Source organism: Kogia breviceps, chromosome 9 (genome assembly GCF_026419965.1).
Source record: "Kogia breviceps isolate mKogBre1 chromosome 9, mKogBre1 haplotype 1, whole genome shotgun sequence".
NCBI lineage: Eukaryota > Metazoa > Chordata > Mammalia > Artiodactyla > Physeteridae > Kogia > Kogia breviceps.
This window is the reverse complement of record NC_081318.1, coordinates 112,763,325-112,782,075: the sequence shown is the minus strand read 5'-3', so window position 1 is coordinate 112,782,075 and position 18,751 is coordinate 112,763,325. Positions and strand designations below refer to the sequence as shown.

At 47.3% G+C, this 18,751-nt stretch overlaps 1 protein-coding gene across 3 annotated transcripts in view; it reads left to right on the top strand.

The window, feature by feature from the left end:
- The window catches only part of VWC2 (von Willebrand factor C domain containing 2), a 136,714-nt gene that overhangs the window by 12,428 nt on the left and 105,535 nt on the right, over positions 1 to 18,751 (top strand). For all 3 annotated transcript variants that reach the window (XR_010842354.1, XR_010842355.1, XM_059073954.2), the window contains exon 3: positions 12,580 to 12,709. Coding sequence is in view for 1 of the 3 variants with exons in the window: in XM_059073954.2 (XP_058929937.1) it covers positions 12,580 to 12,709 (130 nt within the window). In the remaining 2 variants the exon portion in view is untranslated. The remainder of the gene's footprint in view (positions 1 to 12,579; positions 12,710 to 18,751) is intronic.

The window sequence follows — 18,751 nt, the reverse complement described above, 5'->3', positions numbered from 1 at the left end:
ACACACACACCTATATTAAGTATATATAAAATATTTATGTATATATATATACATATATGTGTATAAATATATGTATGTATATGTATAAAACCACACTTAGCGAGACTGCAGAACACCAGAGAGAAAGGAAACATTTTAAGAGGGACCACAGAGCAAAGACTTTACCTGCAAAATAACAGTAACTAGGCTGACCCCTAACATCTCGTCAAGAAGAGAACGTTTCCGCCAGGACTTCCCTGGGGTCCGGTGGTTAAGACTCTGCACTTCCACTGCAGGGGCTGTGGGTTCAGGGAATTAAGATCTTGCATACCACATGGCGCGGCCGAGAAAAAAGGAATAGAAAACCCAGAGCTGTAGAAGAACATCTTTAAAGAACAAAGAGAAAATAAGCATTAATTCAGTGTATGTACCTGGCAAAACTATCGTTCAGGAATGAGCCTGAACAAAAATATTTTTCAACAAAAATTGAGCGCATACTACCAAAAAACCTTTACTAAAAGAAGTTCCAGATGCAATCTAAAGGTTGAAATCCAGGAAGCAAAACAGGATCCCAGAAGCAGAGGCACAGAGTTAAGAAAGACGGGATCAAAACCCACCCTTCACTAAATTGCAGATCAGTAGTTCTCAACTGGGGTCCACGTTGTCCCTACGGGGGAGCTTTGGCCACATGTGGAGGCGTTTTTGGTTGTCATAACTGGTGTGGGCAGATGTTACCGACATCTGGTGGGAGGAGGCCAGACAGGCTGCTGGAATCCTACAGGGTACAGCACAGCCCAACAACCAATATTATCAAGGGTGCTGGGGCTGAGAACCCCGGCTGCCGTTGACAAAAGCGGGGGTCTCCAGGGTGGTGACAGCTGTGGCGGTGGGGTGATGTTCCCGTGCCTTGCAGGGGTTGGTGTGTCCTGCACTGAATTCTGAGCTGTGAAATTTATCCTTAAACAGGAGATGCCATTAAATACAACTTTTAAATGTTCTTGGAACAAAATGATCGCTGGGGAGCTGGTGCAGCTTGAGGCCAAATTCTGAAATAGGTGGACGTTTTCAAAGGCTCTTTCTGTCGTCCAGGGCTACAGGTCACAGGTGGCACCAAGCTCCAGCGGGCCATGGCCAGCTGTTCTGCCCTTACTGGAAGAAAATTCAGACCACTTCTAAGTGATCTGCCCCCTGCTCCTGAAGCAGCTCAGAAATAAATACTAACATACACCGTACCAGACGGGTTGGCCCTTCTGGATCATGTCTTTGCTTTTGTCAGAGGTTGACATGCTACACTCATTTATTATCTATCTCCCTGGTCCAACTTTAAAAACAATTTCTTACTTACGTTTTACTTTGAAATTTCATGCATTTTTGGAAAAAGTATCTCAATCTTTTTGTTTCAGAAGGCTGGAAACAAAATACGCAATTAGTTTCAAGCAAGCCAGGACTCATATTTATTCATTCCTGTTAAGGTGTCGGGGGCCATAGCTCTGTCCCCGCTCACGCTCTCTCATTGTTGACAGTTATGTTCTGGGGAGACAGGGCCCTTGGCCAGTGGACGGCTGTCACCGTGACACCTTTCTCCCCTGGGGCCGCAGTGCAGGGGGTCCCCAGCTGGCCAGGATGCTGGCATCCCTTCCCACGTGGAGCAGGGCCCCCCGAGCACCTTTGCCTCAATCGGCTGGTGGTTCAGCCACGTCACGCTTGGCAGAAATGTCAGGGAGTGTGGGGATAGGAAAAGAAAGAATTCTGACAAGGCTGCTGCCTTTCCCTGGGCCTGTGAGGAGCAAGGGACGCTGGTGGCCTGAGGGATAAACTGTGCCGTGATGTCAACCTCTCAGCTCAGGTCACCCCCCTGCGGCAGAGTCCCCTCTGGCCTCCTGTGCCCTCCAGGGAGTCAAAGAGATAAGCTCATCTTGCTCCAGGGTGACGGCTCACAGAGGCCGACGCCACTGAGTGGTCCCGACGCTCTCAGGGGTGCATCTGAGCTCAGAGATGGATCCCTTTCTTGTGAGTGAGCCCCTCAGTCTCTTAAAGCCCCGTGGAAAGCGACCTCATTAACTGGAGAAACCGCTGGGCTGGCCTGTTGTCACGTCAGGATGCTTTGGAAGAGGCTCAGCTTCAAGGGCAAGTGCAGGGGCCAAAGGTGTGAGCCATGGAGGCCTGTGCCGCGGTCTCCTGCCCTGGTCCAGCACTTGCTGGGTGATTGGTAGCTGCGGCAGGCTGATGGGAGCCAGGCTGCGACCTCAGATGTATCCAGGTGGCCGCGTCCTAGTTGGCGATGGTGAGCCCTGTTCCCGGAGCTGGGTCAGCTCTCCTCTGGTTAGCACAGTTTTGTGTGCCCCACGCACAGTGAGGCCAACAAACTGAAACGTCCGAGTTCGGAGCAGAGAAAGGTTTATCGCAGGGCCATGCGAGGAGGTGGCTTGTGCCGTAAAAAGCCCCGGGCTCCCCGGAGGGTTTCAGCAAACATTTTTAAAAGCCAGGTGAGGGAGCGGGGCGAAGGGTGTGTGATCCGCTCGTGCACAGTTCTGGGATTAGCTGATGGTGAGAGAACAGGGCAGGGTCACAGGGGTTAAACATTATCAGTCCTTAGGCTCCAGGAGGCCTGGGGCTATGGGCTTACATGGTCATCAAGTAGTTAACATCTAACATTTGGTGAGGGGTTTAGCATCTGCAAAACAACTCAGGAAATGTGCATCGGATACTGTTATCTGGGTACTTCAGAGAGGCCCCAGGGCAGAGGACATGGGGAGGGGTCTGTCCCCGGGACAGACAGACCCATTGGGTCCTGCTCAGTTACACTCTGGTCACTTGCACTGCTCCCTGCTTAGCGCATTTAAACGTTATTACTGCCGTCTCAAATGAAGAATGATGAAAGGGAGAAGCATGGTATTGTTTTCTTCGTGTGCGTGTGTGTGTGTGTGTGTGTGTGTGCGCGTGCGCGCCTATATTAGGAAGAGATACGCTCATGGGTTTCAATGCATTAAGTGTTTTCTCCATTTGCTGCAGTCCCCACCACTCCCTATTACCACCTAGTTCACTGCCTCATTTTCTTACATGACGAATGCCTGAACGAATCTGAATTTGTGATCCCTGAGAGAACCAATCACCACATCTCACCTCACACCCATCTTCTCTTGGAAGATAGTTAGTTTTAGTCATTAATATGTTAAAGGAAAACCATTTCCTTTTCATTGCTTCTTTCTGCTAAGGATGACTTATCCTTAATCTTTTATACTAATTCTAAAAAAAAGGGTTTAGCGCTTCCCATGTTTTAAGAGGAGTTTGGCTTTAACAAAACTGCCGCCAGCCCCAGTCTGTAGGTGGTCACGCCCAGTTGGCATCACATCCGTTCTATTAAGGTCTTAATTTAGAAATCTGTGAATAGGCAAAGTATCTACTAAAGCTACTCCATCAAAATCTCACCATCACCCATGCTCCCAAGTGGGAGGAGAGAGGCCCCACCTGACTGCGCCCAGGGTCCAGGGTAGCACTCCAAGGCCATCCGCCTGTGGTTACTGCCTCAGTTACTCCGAGCCTTACTGGCCCCTTCTCCTCCTCTCTGCACAGCTCTGTTTGCAGCAGGCCAGGGCTGGGTGCCAGGGGCAGGTCCACCGTGGGCACACACTTGCCTCCACCACAGAAATGGGGGTGCACGTGCTGTCTTAGCTCAGGCTGCCAGAGCAAAATGCATGAGACTGGGTGCCTGAAACAACATAAATTTACTTCTCCTGGTTCTGGAGGCTCGAAGTCCAAGATCAAGGTGTCTGCAGGGTCTGGTTCTGCTGAGGACCCGCCTCCTGGCTTGTACACCACCGCCTACTCACCGTGTCCTCACCTGGTGGGGAGAGGGCCCTCCTCCTCTCCTTACAAGGACACTAATCCCATCGGCCGAGGGCCTCACCCTCGTGACCGTGGCCTCATCTAACGCTTACGACCTCCCAAAGGCTCCACCTCCAGAGACCATTGCATTGGGGGTGAGGGCTTCACCATATGAGTTTAGGGGGGGCATTCAGTTTGTAACAGGAAGCCAGCAGGTTTTTGCTACAAGTGATTGGACTGTGTGATCTGTTAGGTCAGCACCCTTCCAGGACATCCCCCAGGTCTTCAGCCCAGAAGAAGCACCCTTCTTCATTTTCATCTGTTTGCCACCAAGTGAAATACACATGTAAACACTGCCTGCATCTTTCCCCTGGAAAGTGAGTTTCTACGTGATCCATATTTATCTGAGGGAATTATTCACAAGAGGATTTGAAAGACATTAGGGGGTCCTGCCTCAAGCTAAACTATAAAAGTCAGTCTTTGGTGCCTGAGAAGAAAGCAGTGCCTTGTCGGGTTGTCAGACTGTTGTTCTGTTCATCTGCTCTGTGTGTGTGTGTGTGTGTGTGTGTGTGTTTGTGTGTTTGTGTGGAGTCGTATTCTTCCTGAGACTGGAAGCTGACAGCTCCTGGGGACAGTTCTTAATTAAGTCCCTTTGCATGCAAATCCGTTCTCTGACAGCCAGTAGAAAGACAAAAAGAACAAAACAAAACCAAAATCTTCTCTGAAGGTACAGGAAGCAGCAGCTTGCTGTAGCTCTGTGGCCATTGGCTTGTGCTGGAGGCCGGAAGGTGGCCGTGGATCAGGTTCATGTCACTTCGGGGCTGCTATTCCCATGGCAGGGAAGATGGGGGTGTGGGGACAGAGGGGCTGGAGCCCTCCCTGCTGGCCCTGGTGGACAGGGGCACCTCAGACAGTGGGCAGAGCCTGGGAGACATGGGCTGCTGGGTGGGCGCCTCTGTGTCTGGTCAGGACCCTGCTGCTTCCCAGGGTGGAGACAGAGCCTAGTTTAAGGTATTTCAGGTCGAGGAAACTTGAGTAAGGTTGGGAAAGGATTTGGTTTGAGGTCACCGTTGAAAAGAAAGCTGGGACCTGCATAGCATCTTCCAGGCATGTTGCAGGGAGTCAGGGGAGGGTGGTCAGAGCAGGCAGGGTGGCCCAGGACACACTCATGACGATGGTACGCGAGCAGAGCCCTGTGGCCTGAGCAGACCCTGTGTTCCGGCCGCTGCCTTGCCCTGCTGTGTGGGTTTCTTGACAGTTCACCCGAGCCCCGGGTGTGTGTTCAGCCCATAAAAAAGCAGAGTTGAAAAGCATTGCTCCTGCGTTTTCTTCCAGCTCCAAAATATCACAGCTCCGGGTTATCCGACGTTAAGGAGACGTGAGGTTTAAGTAGAAGGGGATTCCCCTTAAGGGCATCGCGCTCAAGGAGCCGTGACTCCCGGCCCTTTTGGGAAGACACTCAGCAGCTGGAAGGACGCTTTCGCCATCTGGTGACAAAAGTGTGACAGTGGCTTCGGGAGGGTGCTTGACATCCAGGGCCAAAGCCAAGGACGATTTTAGCTCCTGCCTCTTGTTTCTTCTTTCTCTTTTTTTTTTTCCTTTCTCTGTTTTTATTAGTTTCAGATATCATTTGATTTTATCACATTAAATTTTCGTTAAAATAAAATGAACATTATCCTATTAAAATGTAACGTCAGAAAAATAAAGAGAGGTTGTTAAAGAAGTTACCATCCTTTTTGGGGAGAGAAGATATGCTTGAACAGAGGAATTTTTTTTTTTTTTTAAGAAGATTATCTGATTGCAAAACTTTAACTTAGATTGTTGTTTTGGAGGTAAAGAAAAAAAATGAAATGATAAAACGCTGTAGTAGCCAAACTCTAAAACACTTACTTTAGATTTTTATTTTGAGCACTATTGAAAAATTACTCCTGGAAAAAAAGGTTAAAATCTGTATTTATCTCTGTACATGGCAACTTGTTTCTCAATTGGAAGTTATCAGAATAATTATACAAGAGGGTCATAATGTGTAAACAAAACTCAAATCCACAAACACTGAGCTCTTGTTCTTTGGTTTTAGAACACTTCTTTTAGTTCTGCTGATGGTGGGAAACGTTATGCTCTCCAGGTTAGATTTCGGAGTCCCTTTGGGGTAGGTTCTCAGCCCCAGGAGGGAACCGTGGAGCCAGCGAGGCCCCTCCTTGTCTCCGTGGAGCCCCTCTCCACCTGCTCTGTCCTCCCCAGCTGACTTATCCACATTCCAGTCTGATCCTTTTCCTCTCCCTCCCACTCCAAGAAACAGCTTTGCCTTTAAAAGCCATAGTATGCACACAGTTCAGCTGCCATCTGCCACTGCCCGCTTTTCTGTTACTTTCTCTTTTTATGTGTCAGCTCCCCAGCCAGACTGGGCACAGAGGTGAGCGACTTGGGTGTGTCTTTGCATCTCTCTGTGAGGATACAGGATTCTGTTCGGGTTGTGAGCCTGTGGGATTGGTCAGTGGAGGGTCCCTGGCCTGCAGGGTGGGTGTGTCCACATCGTACATCTTCCACTTTGGGATCTGAAGTTTGTCCACTGGGTAAGTGAAAGTATGAGTCCTCAGCTACTCCTTATAAATGTTAGCGCTATATAGGAAACACTGACACGCAGAGTAGAATGGTTAGGAAAGATGTAACAGGCAGAGGGGGGTGTGACACCTGCTCCCCAAGTGCGGGACTGGATCGCTCCAGAATCTCCAGGTTTTGCTTCCTGATCTCAGGCTGTGCACTTACGGACCCTGTTTCTAGCCGTGCCCTTTATGCACTTGTCGGATCCCTTCTGTAAAGCTCTGCTTTTGTGTTTCTATCATCCCAGCATCTGTATCTTCTCTTCCATTTGTGGATGAAATGTGTAATCAACATCCTGACCCCTCATAGTGGAAAGATTTCCCTTTCTTCCCCTTGCCTCCTGTGTGGGGATCTAACCCTCTAGCAGCTCCTCACCAGGTGGTGGGCAGCCTTCCCTGAAGCAAAGCTGTCGATGTCATTTTTTATGTTTCTCCTCGTGTGCTGTGCAAGTTAATTTCAGCTCCTGTGTCTTTCAGAGGTTTCTTCCTTGACTCAGTCAATATTTATTGAGCCTGTGCAGCGTTTTGCACCAGCTCAGTTGCTGTAATCATCCTGGATGTGACAGAGACATGACACGCCCTGGCCCTTGAGTTGCACTGAATCTAGTTGGCAGCTGACTGCAGGCTGGGAGTCCGGCTGGCTCTCAGTGACAGGACACAGTGCTCTTGGCCAACACGCCCCGGAGGAATTCAAGGGGTCCTGGGCTTATGGAGATTCGAAGGAAGGGGTGGGGGGATCGAGGAACTGGGAAAGAGGAAGGGAGGGGGAAGCTGGGATTTCAGGGTTTCTCTTTGTTTTCATGTTAATCTTAGTTTGTGTCATTGTAGAAGCCAGCACTATGGGGGTTAGAAACATAAATGGAACCTCTCTGGTGATGGACAAAATAGAGAAATGGAGAGAAGACTTTCTTTTAGGTGGAATGGTTTTAACTGAGAAAGGTCTGGGCTGACACCTCTTAGCTCACAAATTAATCCCATCTATGAAAACATTACAATTCCTTGGGAAGCTATGCTGGGATTTTCATGCCTCTCATTTGTCTGTTCCTGAGGAGACATCTGCATTCAGCCTGGAATTAGTGGGGTTTCATGGCACCCACGCCAGCAACCACAGGATAAAGTTCCAGATCGGAAATGTAATGGTGGTTGCTTGTCAGAGAGCAGGATTCAGGTGACACAAGGCATCTTTGAGTTCTCATCCAGGCCACTGGCCTTTTCTGGCAGCGCAGAACAGAAAGATGTGTTGAAGCTGGATTTAAGAAAAGTATGTTGGCTTTCCCAAGTAGGTGGGCATTCTGCTGGGTGGTGGAAGGTGCAGCCGTGTAGGCAGGATGGAACAGGAGGAAGTGTCTGGAAATTAGTTTCTTTTTTTTGTGTGCATGAATTTTCACAGCAGCTTTATGGGTAACAGCTCCAAACTAGAAACAACCCAAATGTCCATAAACAAGTAAATGGATAAACAAACTTTGTAGCATGTCTCTACAGTGGAATATTGTCCAAAATGAATAAGAGGATACAGCATAGATACATCTCAAAATAACTATGCTGAGTGAAAGAAATCAGACAAGAAAGAGTACATGTATGAAATAAGTTTCTGCCTTCCAGAATGGAAAGACATTTGGGGACGCAGACAAGAGTGGGATTCAGATTCAACCTGCCTTCTGCTGTATTTCAGAGCCGGGTCCTTCTCACGGTTACGAGATGACACAAGGCAAAGCTCCTTATAGATAGATATCTAACTGCACCCGAGTCTGTCAATGTGAAATATATGAGATAAAATACAACTGCTAACAAACAACTAGTATAGAAGCTCCTCCCAAGCCACCACTTACCTCATGTAGGTCCTTTATGTATGAGGCCCTGAATGTAAGCACTGTCCGTTAGGAAGGCCTCATTCTACGTCTGAGAACTGATTCCCATGTAAATTATATTGCTTGTTCCTACTTAGTTGTTTAGAAACAGGCTCAGTATGCATTTTACAGTCCTTACTGCCTATGTACGCGTGATACAGACATGTATATCATTACTGAGCATTCTAAGGGCCTAACTAATTATGAAAATACTTCAGCTACCATCAAGTTAAGATCTTTCTTTCCCCTCTGCTGTGCACTTTGTATTCACGGCTGCTTTGTGGAAAACATGCTCAGACGTGTCTGTTCTTCATGGCTTTGCTTCAGGTTAGATCCACCTTGCAGCACTGTCGTTCATAAGCCACAGTCACTGGGGTGACTCTGAAAGCAGAGGGGGCTGGTGAGAGCCCTCAGCATCGGTACCTGGACCCGAGGCTGGCCCAGGCGCTGGCCCTTTGCCAGCTTCCCAGCCCATCCTCCTCCGTCCCCCCCCACCCCCGCCATCACCCATGTTTCCACCTTCCTGGAACTAGCACAAGTGGATCTTATCAGCCTGGGCGCAGGCCTGGGATGAAGGAATGAGTAGCACAGAGCTTCTCTTTACTCTCACTCCCAATTCTGCAAAATTCGGTGCTCTTTTTCTCCAGCACAACGGTTGACTACTCCAGCCCATAGTGGGTACCTTGAGAATGGCTCCTCTTCCTCAAATGCCCGGGTGTTCCTCTAGGTGCCTCATCGAAGTTCTGTACGAAACTTGATTTGTACCTGGAAGGTTGCAGAGGATGGCATTTCTGTCAGCAGGCGTGTTATACGAGGTGTAGGTGGCTATTGCTCGCCCGCGGGATTGCAGAAACACACCTTCGAACCTCAAGTGCCTGCTTGCAGATCCAGCAACACCCTGGGCATTCTTACCTTCGGTTTGCACAGAAGGGCAAAGAACATGGGTTGACAGGAGGCCTTCTGGTGCTTGAGCTGGTATCTGAGGGCCCTTCGGCTTGGGTGGTGCTCAGACCTGGTGTCTGGAACCCGAGCAGCACGTGGAATCCAATCAGGGTCTGGGCAGGCCGACCTCCCACCGGGGTCGCAGACGCCGTAGCCGGCTGCCCCACCTGCTACCGCGGGGTGTGGGGTGGGTCCCAGCCACACGAGAGGAGGGCTGGCAGCTGAGGCCGGGGAGGGACCCACACACTCGGGACCCTCACTCTAAGCCTCAGCTCTGATTTTTTGTTGTTGTTGTTTTGTTTGTGGTACGCGGGCCTCTCACTGCTGTGGCCTCTCCCATTGCGGAGCACAGGCTCCGGACGCGCAGGCGCAGCGGCCACGGCTCACGGGCCCAGCCACTCCGCGGCACGTGGGATCTTCCCGGACCGGGGCACGAACCCGCGTCCCCTGCATCGGCAGGCGGACTCTCAACCGCTGCGCCACCAGGGAAGCCCTCAGCTCTGATTTTTGAGAAGTAAACATCTCCATATAGTTGAACCAGAATTTCCAAATGTGTATTGATGGTAAAACCCACAGTTCAATGTTTGATCACGTTGCAGACCTTTCAGAATTTAGCAGTCCGTGCTGCGTGTGTGGTTTGAGCACGGCTCTGTGGTGGAGAGGGCGATGTTTCAGGCCCAGAGCAGGAAGGAGGGTTTAGTTTGCAGGCCTGCCCAGGAAGCGGCCCGGAGGGGCTCCTCGGGGCCTGTGATGATGCCTTTCTGATTTGAAGTTGCACCTTCGTTGTTCTCCTGAAGCCCTGTCCTCGGGACAGGACAGAAGGGCCCTTCCCTCCTTTCAAATTCCAAACCGAAATGGGGCTTTTTCCTGCTCCCTGCAGAACAGGGAGGGGGTGGGAAGGGCCTTGGACTCGAGCCGGAGCCCTGTCTCTGATGAAAGGTCTGCCCACAGCCTTCCAGGAAGAGCCGTGCCCCTTTCTTGAGGACAGACCCCAGTCATCGCCGGCCCTCTTGCTCCTTCCTGACTATCCAGCCCTCCAGATGGGACTGTCCTCACCTCACCCGGGGTGGGGGCTTCCTCCCCACCGTCTGACCCAGCGGGCCAGTGCCCTCCAGACTGTGTGTCCCGCCCTGGAGGGGGCAGTGAGGAGTCTTACAGGGCGTGGTCAGCTCGTGGACCTTCTTCTGATTGGCTGCTGGTGAGGTCATCGGGAGTCGGCATCGTCAAGCTCCTGGTTCCAGCTGGTCTGGGGTCTCCGTGCTGGTGGGCAGCTTGCAGCTAACTTCTCCCACCCGGTGGGGATGTCAGTATCAGCAAAACAGATCAAAGGACATGGCTCAGAATATTGTCTATAGGCCTTGAGGAGGCACTAAGATAAAGGTCCTTGCCTTTGTTTAATGGCTAAAGTATTATTTTGTCTTGCTTGACTGTTTTCCTTTCTTTCTGCATTTTCTCACTTCTCTGATTAAATTTACTCTTTGGCTGAAGTTTTTCTACAGACGCAAGGCAGGCTGAGGACGTGGGTGAGGGTCTATTCTGGGAAGGACCCATAGGGTCCTGCTGGGTTACATCCTGTGCAACTCAGGGTCTCTGCTTTTAAAATTCCAAACCCTTTTTCTGATCCTGCTTGCTGAGTAAACCCAGCCTGGACACAAGGATGCTACAGGCTGGAAAGAGAACTGGTAGGAAACAAGGACAGGAGGAGAGCGGAGGCAGAGAGATGCTTGTGGTGGTGGTGAGAGAACCTTCTCGCGCCAGCACTGCTTCTCAAAAACGTGCCTTTACATTGTTGTAAGACTGATTGTAACTTCTAAGGCTATAATGCAGACCAGGTCAAGATTTTGTCCCGGGCCGCTCTAAAGTTTTTGTTTTCAGTGTTTTCTTTCTTTTGTTACTTTCTAAGCGCGAACACGCACACACACACATGCGCGCGCACACACACACACACACACACACACACACCCCCGCTAAGTCGTGACTCCCAGCCAGACAGTGGTCTAGTGCCTTTAAGCACATATTGAGCTTCTGCTTCATGCAGTAACCAGGCCGCCTGGCGGAGGCTGCAGTTTGGGGTTTTTGCACGGTGTAGACCAAGGGAGCGTCCGAGAGAGCTGTTTGTGCAGTGCTGGCCATGCCACTTGTGTTGTACGCAAAAGTCAAGGGGGCCCCCCCTGCCCAGAAGAGTGTTTGGCACCCCGTGTCCCACCCGCACTGTCCTTTAAAGCACATATTTCCACATCTCAGCTCCCGATTGCTGGGTCCACGTGTGCTGTTTCTGCTTTGTCATGGGTCAACCCAGATGAAAAATCACTCTGTGGGTGGTTTCCAGGGAAAAAGAAATCATCCCCTCACGGCCTGCCTGAGTTACGACAGGAGGATTTGTTGGCAGTGGCCAGCATTGCCAGGAACGGCCCTTTTGCTTGGTCGGAGCCAGCCAAAAAGATAGAATTGGGGCCCGTGGCTGGAAAGTGCAGCGAGGCCAGCTGGAGCGTGGAGACGAAGGCCACGGTGAGGCTGGGTGATGACCCCTGAGAGGCCCTGGACTCGAGCCGGAACCCTGTCTCGGATGAAAAGTCTGCCCACAGCTGGCGGCCTGATGCCTCTGGGTCTCAGTTTCCTCGCCAGAAACTAGGGTGATCGTGTTAGTAGGGGTGTTTAGTATTGCCACGAGACTGACATGAGCTCACGTTGGGACGGCTCCCGGCCGGGTGCCCGGCCCTGAGAAGCCCCCCGTTTCCGCTTCCCTTAACCCTGCCCTTCCTGCCCTGCTCTGATGTCTTCTCACAGCAGAGATGCTGGGGGCGGGCCGGGCTGGCTGGGTGGCCCTGGGCAGAGCTGTGGGAAAGGGGTCCACCTGCGGGATGCCTGGCTGGGCAAGAATTCAATATGACGTGTTATTTACGTTTTTAAGAAACAAAACCCTTTCTTCAACAGAAAGCTTATAAAGCAGCTCACTATGTGGGCTGATAAAAATACAGAGGCTCGGGCTTCCCTGGTGGCGCAGTGGTTGAGAATCCGCCTGCCGATGCAGGGGACACGGGTTCGTGCCCCGGTCCGGGAGGATCCCACGTGCCGCGGAGCGGCTGGGCCCGTGAGCCGTGGCCGCTGCGCCTGCGCGTCCGGAGCCTGTGCTCCGCAACGGGAGAGGCCACAGCAGTGAGAGGCCCGCATACCACAAAAAAAAAAAAAAAAATACAGAGGCTCAGGTGCGGAGCTGGGAGGGATTGAGCATCCTAGACCCCATCGATGTGCCCTCCCCCTTCCCCCCAGGGGAGCCTGCTCAGCCCCGGCCCCGCCCTCACGCTCCGGGACCCCGGGGCTGGTGAGTGTGTGATGTTCAGGGCCGAGGATGGAGACACTGCCCTGACCGTGTCCTTTGTTTGCAGGTGTCGCCGTGCGAGCGGTGCCGCTGCGAGGCCAGCGGGGAAGTGCTGTGCGCGGTGTCCGCGTGTCCACAGACCGAGTGCGTGGACCCCGTGTACGAGCCCGACCAGTGCTGCCCAATCTGCAAAAACGGTAGGTGAATGGGCGTCCGGCCCGCGATCGCGCTTCCCGCCGTGAAGCACGGGATGCAGTGCGGATTGCACTGCAGGATTCATGTGAGTTTCAGTATTTGCATCTACGCCCTTGCACGCGGGTTCCCGCCCTCTGGGCCCCGGGGACCCGCGGGAGCTGGGCTCCAGTAAGGCCTGCTCTCTCGTATCCGTGTCAGCACAGGGTTTTACACACGTTTAGTTCTTTGGGGGAAAATTCAATTTCCACTCTTGAGGAGAGTCGCTTATTTTAATTTAACTTTTGTTTGTTCTTGCAAAGCAGTTTCTCTCTTTCCGAGACAAATCAAACATGCTGGTTGGGCTCATTGACTTTTCATTACTAAGTGGATTAAACGTGAAACGTCATTGAATATTTTTCATAAGCAACTTTGGCAGGTAGAGAACCCCCTCTTACCCAGTGAGAACCTGGGCGAGATCAAAAGCCTTGTCTGCTTTATGAAAGAAAAATGGCAGGATGGCTTTGGTTAGCAAGGGAGGGTGTTTCCTCATCCTAAAGGATAAGTACTCTGTACCTGAGATGCTGCATATGCATCTGGGCATCACTTTAAGAGGGTGTTGGGGAGAGTGGGTTCCCAGGGAGGGTGGGTGAAGAGCCGTGGCTCAGGACGGTGGATGGATGAAGCAGTTGAGCGCAGCGTGGGAGAGGGCGGACTCTGGACGTAAGACCACATCTTCAAGTACATGAGGGTCCTGCCTTGGGAGGGGGTTGGGCCGTCGCTGTGTGGCCCCAAGGCCACGGTTCTAGGACGAAGCCAGGGCAGAGTGTCTCAAAAAGGTGAAGGCAACTCCATGGCCTGAGCATTTCGGAGACGGGAGGGGCTCACCTGTGAGGTTATCAGCTCATCATCTGTGGGGTTGCTGGACATCAGGCCGTGTGGTGTTGGCTTTGTCAGTGGCTGATGGTTACACGGGGCCGCTATCAGTGTCTGCGGTAATTCTGAGATTCTGCAGTCGTGCGCACTGTGTGGGCTGTGAGGCTCCACGGATACCTTTCACCAAGTGCACACAGATACCCAGATTTCACCATGAGAAATTTAAAAACTCTTGAAAGGAATCAATAGGAGAGGACGTGAAGCTTCTGTGGAAGCAGGACGGTGGCAGCCTCTCCACCGGTGGTGTGGAGTGAAGTAAGCGTGGGGAGGGGCTGCTGGTGCCTGGGGTCGGCGAGGAGACCACAGCGACTGAGGTCCAGGCTGCAGCCCATTGCACGAGGCGGCATGACTGAGCCTTCCCGAGTCAGTGACACTTCGTGAATGGCTTGAATATAAGTGACTCAAAGAATTGGCATCTTAAGTGTGCAAGATATTGTGTCGCTCTTGTCAGTTATGACACAAAAATAAACACAAAGTTTTGGCCTTAGACAGTCAGGGAATCCTCGTTTTGATGTTTACAACAGATGGAAAGACATGATTTCCATCCTTGAGGATTTTTTCAATCCCCGAAACTTCAGAAAAGTTTCAAACCTCAGAAAAGTTGACAAACAGCACAAAGAACCCAGGGAGGTATACCCTTCACTGTATTTGCCCATTATTCACGTTTTGCCGTTTTATTTGCTTTATCTCTTTTGAGCTCTGTCTCTGTCCCCGTCTCTCCCTATCTCTGTATATAACCCAGCACTGTCAGTACATTTGCTTATTTGTTCTTTTTCATAATACACACAGGATACCTTCTATTTATACCACAACCAGCGTGAAACCTACTGGTTAAAGTGCAAGATTTTTTTGCAGTTCCGTTTGCGCTTAAGATATATCCCACTTAGGGTATGGAGTTAGAGAACTTAGAAATTATTTGAATGAATTCTTTATCGTGTGTGGATATGTTAAAATTTTATAAAGATTTAAAGTCACTTATTTCTGTTGGATTCAGTTTTTAACATTAAGATATAATTTTATTATTTGAATAAGGAAACAGTGTTCAAAAGTAAAACCTGTATAAATACGGTATAGTCAGAGATTCACAGAATGTTTTAATGTTGCATTGATGGTTTGGGCAGAGAGATGGTTCTTGCCCTGATAGCAAACTTCTGAATGCTCTGCCATTGCCTTTACACTTTGAGAGACAGCATAGAATGAAATAAGGCAGGATTGGGGGTATTGTATTAAAGATTCTTAGAAGGAGGATGAATATGTTTTTTAAAACTAGATTAAGAGGGGCTTCCCTGGTGGCGCAGTGGATGAGAGTCCGCCTGCCGATGCAGGGGACATGGGTTCGTGCCCCGGTCTGGGAAGATCCCACGTGCCGCGGAGAGGCTGGGCCCGTGAGCCGTGGCCGCGGAGCCTGTGCTCCGCAACGGGATAGGCCACAACAGTGAGAGGCCCGCATACCGCAAAAAAAAAAAAAAAAACCTAGATTAAGAAAGATTACAGGATAAAAAAGGATTTGTAGTCAAAGGTTTAATCCAATTATATTGAAATAGCAACAACTTTTATTTTCAGGAATACACCCAGAAATAAATTTAAATGTCTAATCATGTAAGTACTCTTAAGTTTTGTTATAACGTATTCACTAGATATAATCTGTCTTTCATCTGTCTCTAGCTGTAGGGTATTCTGACCTTGACAGGGCAAATGGTGTTCGGAATTCTTATTGAAAAATTTGCTTGAAAAATGAGAACAGTTTCTATCAGAAATGAACGTCCTGTAATAATTGGTTGAGATTAGTGAATAATTGACAGTAGTCCATCCCTACTGCTGTGCACAAAAATCAGTGTTTTCAATAAGAAAAAGTTATACATCTGATGGATCACAGATTACAGGACATCAAAAGTGATACCTTGTAAAATTAAATACTTGGATAGACTTAGCTTGGATGGAAAGGAAAATCACAATTCAGTTGCAAGCTGCCAAAGTCACTTGCATCAAAGGAACAAAAGTTGGAAATCAAGAATGCCTGGAATATAAATAAATGATCACAAATCACATACAACTTAAAATAGTCACTTTGTTGATTTGTATAGATCAATCTCCCAAGGATTTTCTTTTCTTTGGGACTGGTTTTTGGATTTTTCCTACTGATACAAACAGTGAGTGTTCTATTGACTTTCCGGATTTCAGGTTTTCGCTCGTGCTGGTGTACCTCAGATGAGGCTCACATTCACAGCACACATTCCCTTCAAGCCGGAGATCAGAAGACTTCCGTCCTGCATGTGTGCACCTTACCTTACTTTAAACATTCAAAGGAAGGAAACTGACAAATGTAAGACATTGATGTTGAAATATGAGGGCCTTGTTGGGATTATCGCTGATTCTCCAACGTGGAATATTATACCCAAGAGGGAATACGTACGCCAAAAGCACAAAGGCACTGAGTATAGAGATAGATTGTATATCTCCCTGAAGTATTCAGTACTACTTGATGGTAGTTATTTAGAACTTTATTTCCACCAGAAAATGAATATGGCTATTTTGGGAGGAAAATGAAAACTTTGATGAAATTTTAAAGATAAATATGGAGACTTCAAATCATTAGAAGCACGTTCATGGAAAACATGTGAGAAGCACTAAGAATTAGACATGGTTGTTTTTGTTTTTCTCTTGTGTATTTCAGACGGTAGGATAAGATCATAATTAAACCACATGTAGTGAGTTGGACAGAACTGAATGATGTGTGTGTGTGTGTGTGTGTGTGTGTGTGTGTGATTCATATCAAGATCCTTCTCACAAGGAAAAGCCTACTCCCATCATATGCCTTCAACATTACATTTTTCCAAAATTTTTACCAAAGAGATAATACCAATCTTGTGAAAACACTTGATCATTATTTAAGATGACATGATCTTGTCCATAAAAAAAATAAAGGAAACTACAAATATCAGAATTAATACTTGATTATACCAAGTTTGTTTTACAAAATCAATATGTAAAAATCAGCTGTATGTCTAGATACCAGCAACCAACAAATAGAAATGAATTAAAAACTACTCTTTCAAATAACATCATACATACCAAATAATTAGAAGTAAATCTAACAAAATTGGACACGTTTGCCACATTTAAAAATCTTAAAGCTTTATTGAGAGAAATTAAATAAATCCTCAGTAAATGGAAGGATAGACAGTATTCATGATTGGAAAACTCACTAATGTAAAGATGTCAGCAGCCTCAAATTATTCTATTAAATAAAATCTATGTATTCAGCATAATTCCAGTAAAAAAAATACAATGACTTTTTAAATGCAAATTACCAAATTGATTTTAAAATCCACATGGAAAGACAAGTTAAAAACTGACCAGTGTATATACAGAAGAAGAACAACAAAGCTGTAAAATGTATACTGTAAAAGTGATTAACACACTGTGGTACTGTCTCAAAGATCAAAAGACTGACAAACGGGAGCAGAATAGAGTCAGAAAAGACTTAGGAATAAAAGACCTCTAGATACACGATGAAGCTGATCCTGCAGTAGAGTGGGGAGGGGGTGGTCTTTCCAATAAATGCTACCAGGTCATTTGGGAGCAATATGAAGATAAATGTTGATTTCTTCCTCACACTGTACAAAAAAAAATCCAGTTCCAAATAGATTACAGATTTAAATATGAAAGTTAAAATAATGCTTACAGAGGGAAACATAGAACATCTTTATGATTTTGATTAGGCAAAGGTTAATTTTAAAAGATACTAAAAGCACTAACCATATGGAAAGAATTGATACATTGGACTTTATTAAAATTAAAAACCTCTGTTCATCAAACAACACTATTAAACCAATGCAAAGCAGCTCACATGTTGGGAAAAATATATGCAATGCATATATCTGAAAAATAAATAAACCATCCTAACACAGCAAAACAAAAAGTAGAGATGAAAAGTAGAAAGAAAAATATAAAGGGATTCCAACTCTCTGTGGACCTCTGTGTCCTTCTTCTAGTTCCACTAATCATACACACAAGTTTTCTCTCTGAGTTGTATGTACTGGGATGCTGCCACTCACCACTACTTTTGTAACATTGTAGTTCTGTGATAGGGCCTGCTCTTGGTGTAGAGTCATGAGAGAACAATAAATTGTATTTCCTATTTTAGTGAAATTAGTATTAATCTGAAGTAGATTGTGATAAATTAAGATGCATATTTTAATACTAAGAAAATGAACAAAGGAATTAAACATAGCACACTAAAAAATATTTAATTAACTTAAAAAGGCAGTCAGGGAGGATCAGAGGAATATAGAGCCAGAAAACTTGCAGAAAACAAATAAAAAATGTATAAGCACTTAATAATAGAACCTCAAAATACAGAAAATAAAAATTGATAGAATTCAAAGGAGAAATAGAAACTTAATCATAGTTGGAAATTTCAACAAGCTATTCAATAATTCACAGAAAATTAGCAAGGATATGGAAGACTTGAATGACACTGTCAACTAACTTGACCTAACTGACATATGTGTGGAACACGGCACCCAGCCACTGAAGAATGCTTTTCAAGTTGGTGGACATTCTCCAGGGTAGACCATATGTCAGGACATAAAACAAATCTTAATAAATGTAAAGAACTTACTCATACAAACTTTATTCTTTGAACATAACCGAGTTCAGCAGAATCGATAACAGAAGAAATCTGGGAAATTTGCAAATATTTACAAATTATATAGCACACTTCTGAATAACCCATGTGTCAATGAAGAAATCACAGAGAAATTAGAAAATATTTTGAACTAGTACAAATGGCAACAGACCATACTAAAATGTATGGGATGGTGCTAAGGCAGTGATTAGAGGGAAATTTATAGCTTTAAGCACCTATATCAGAAAAGAACAAAGCTCTCCAATACATATGTAAGCTTCGACCTTAAGGAATGAGTGGAAGAGGAGCAAAGTATTCTAAAAACATAGCACACAGTGAAAGAGAGAAAGTAACAAAAACGTGAGCAGAAATAAAGAGGATAGAAAATAGGAAAAGCTTAGGAGAAACTGAATCATTGAAGTTAGCTCTTTGAAACTTGGGACTTTGAAAACATCAGTAAAATTGACAAAACTTCCACTAAACTAAGAAAAAATCAGAGGAG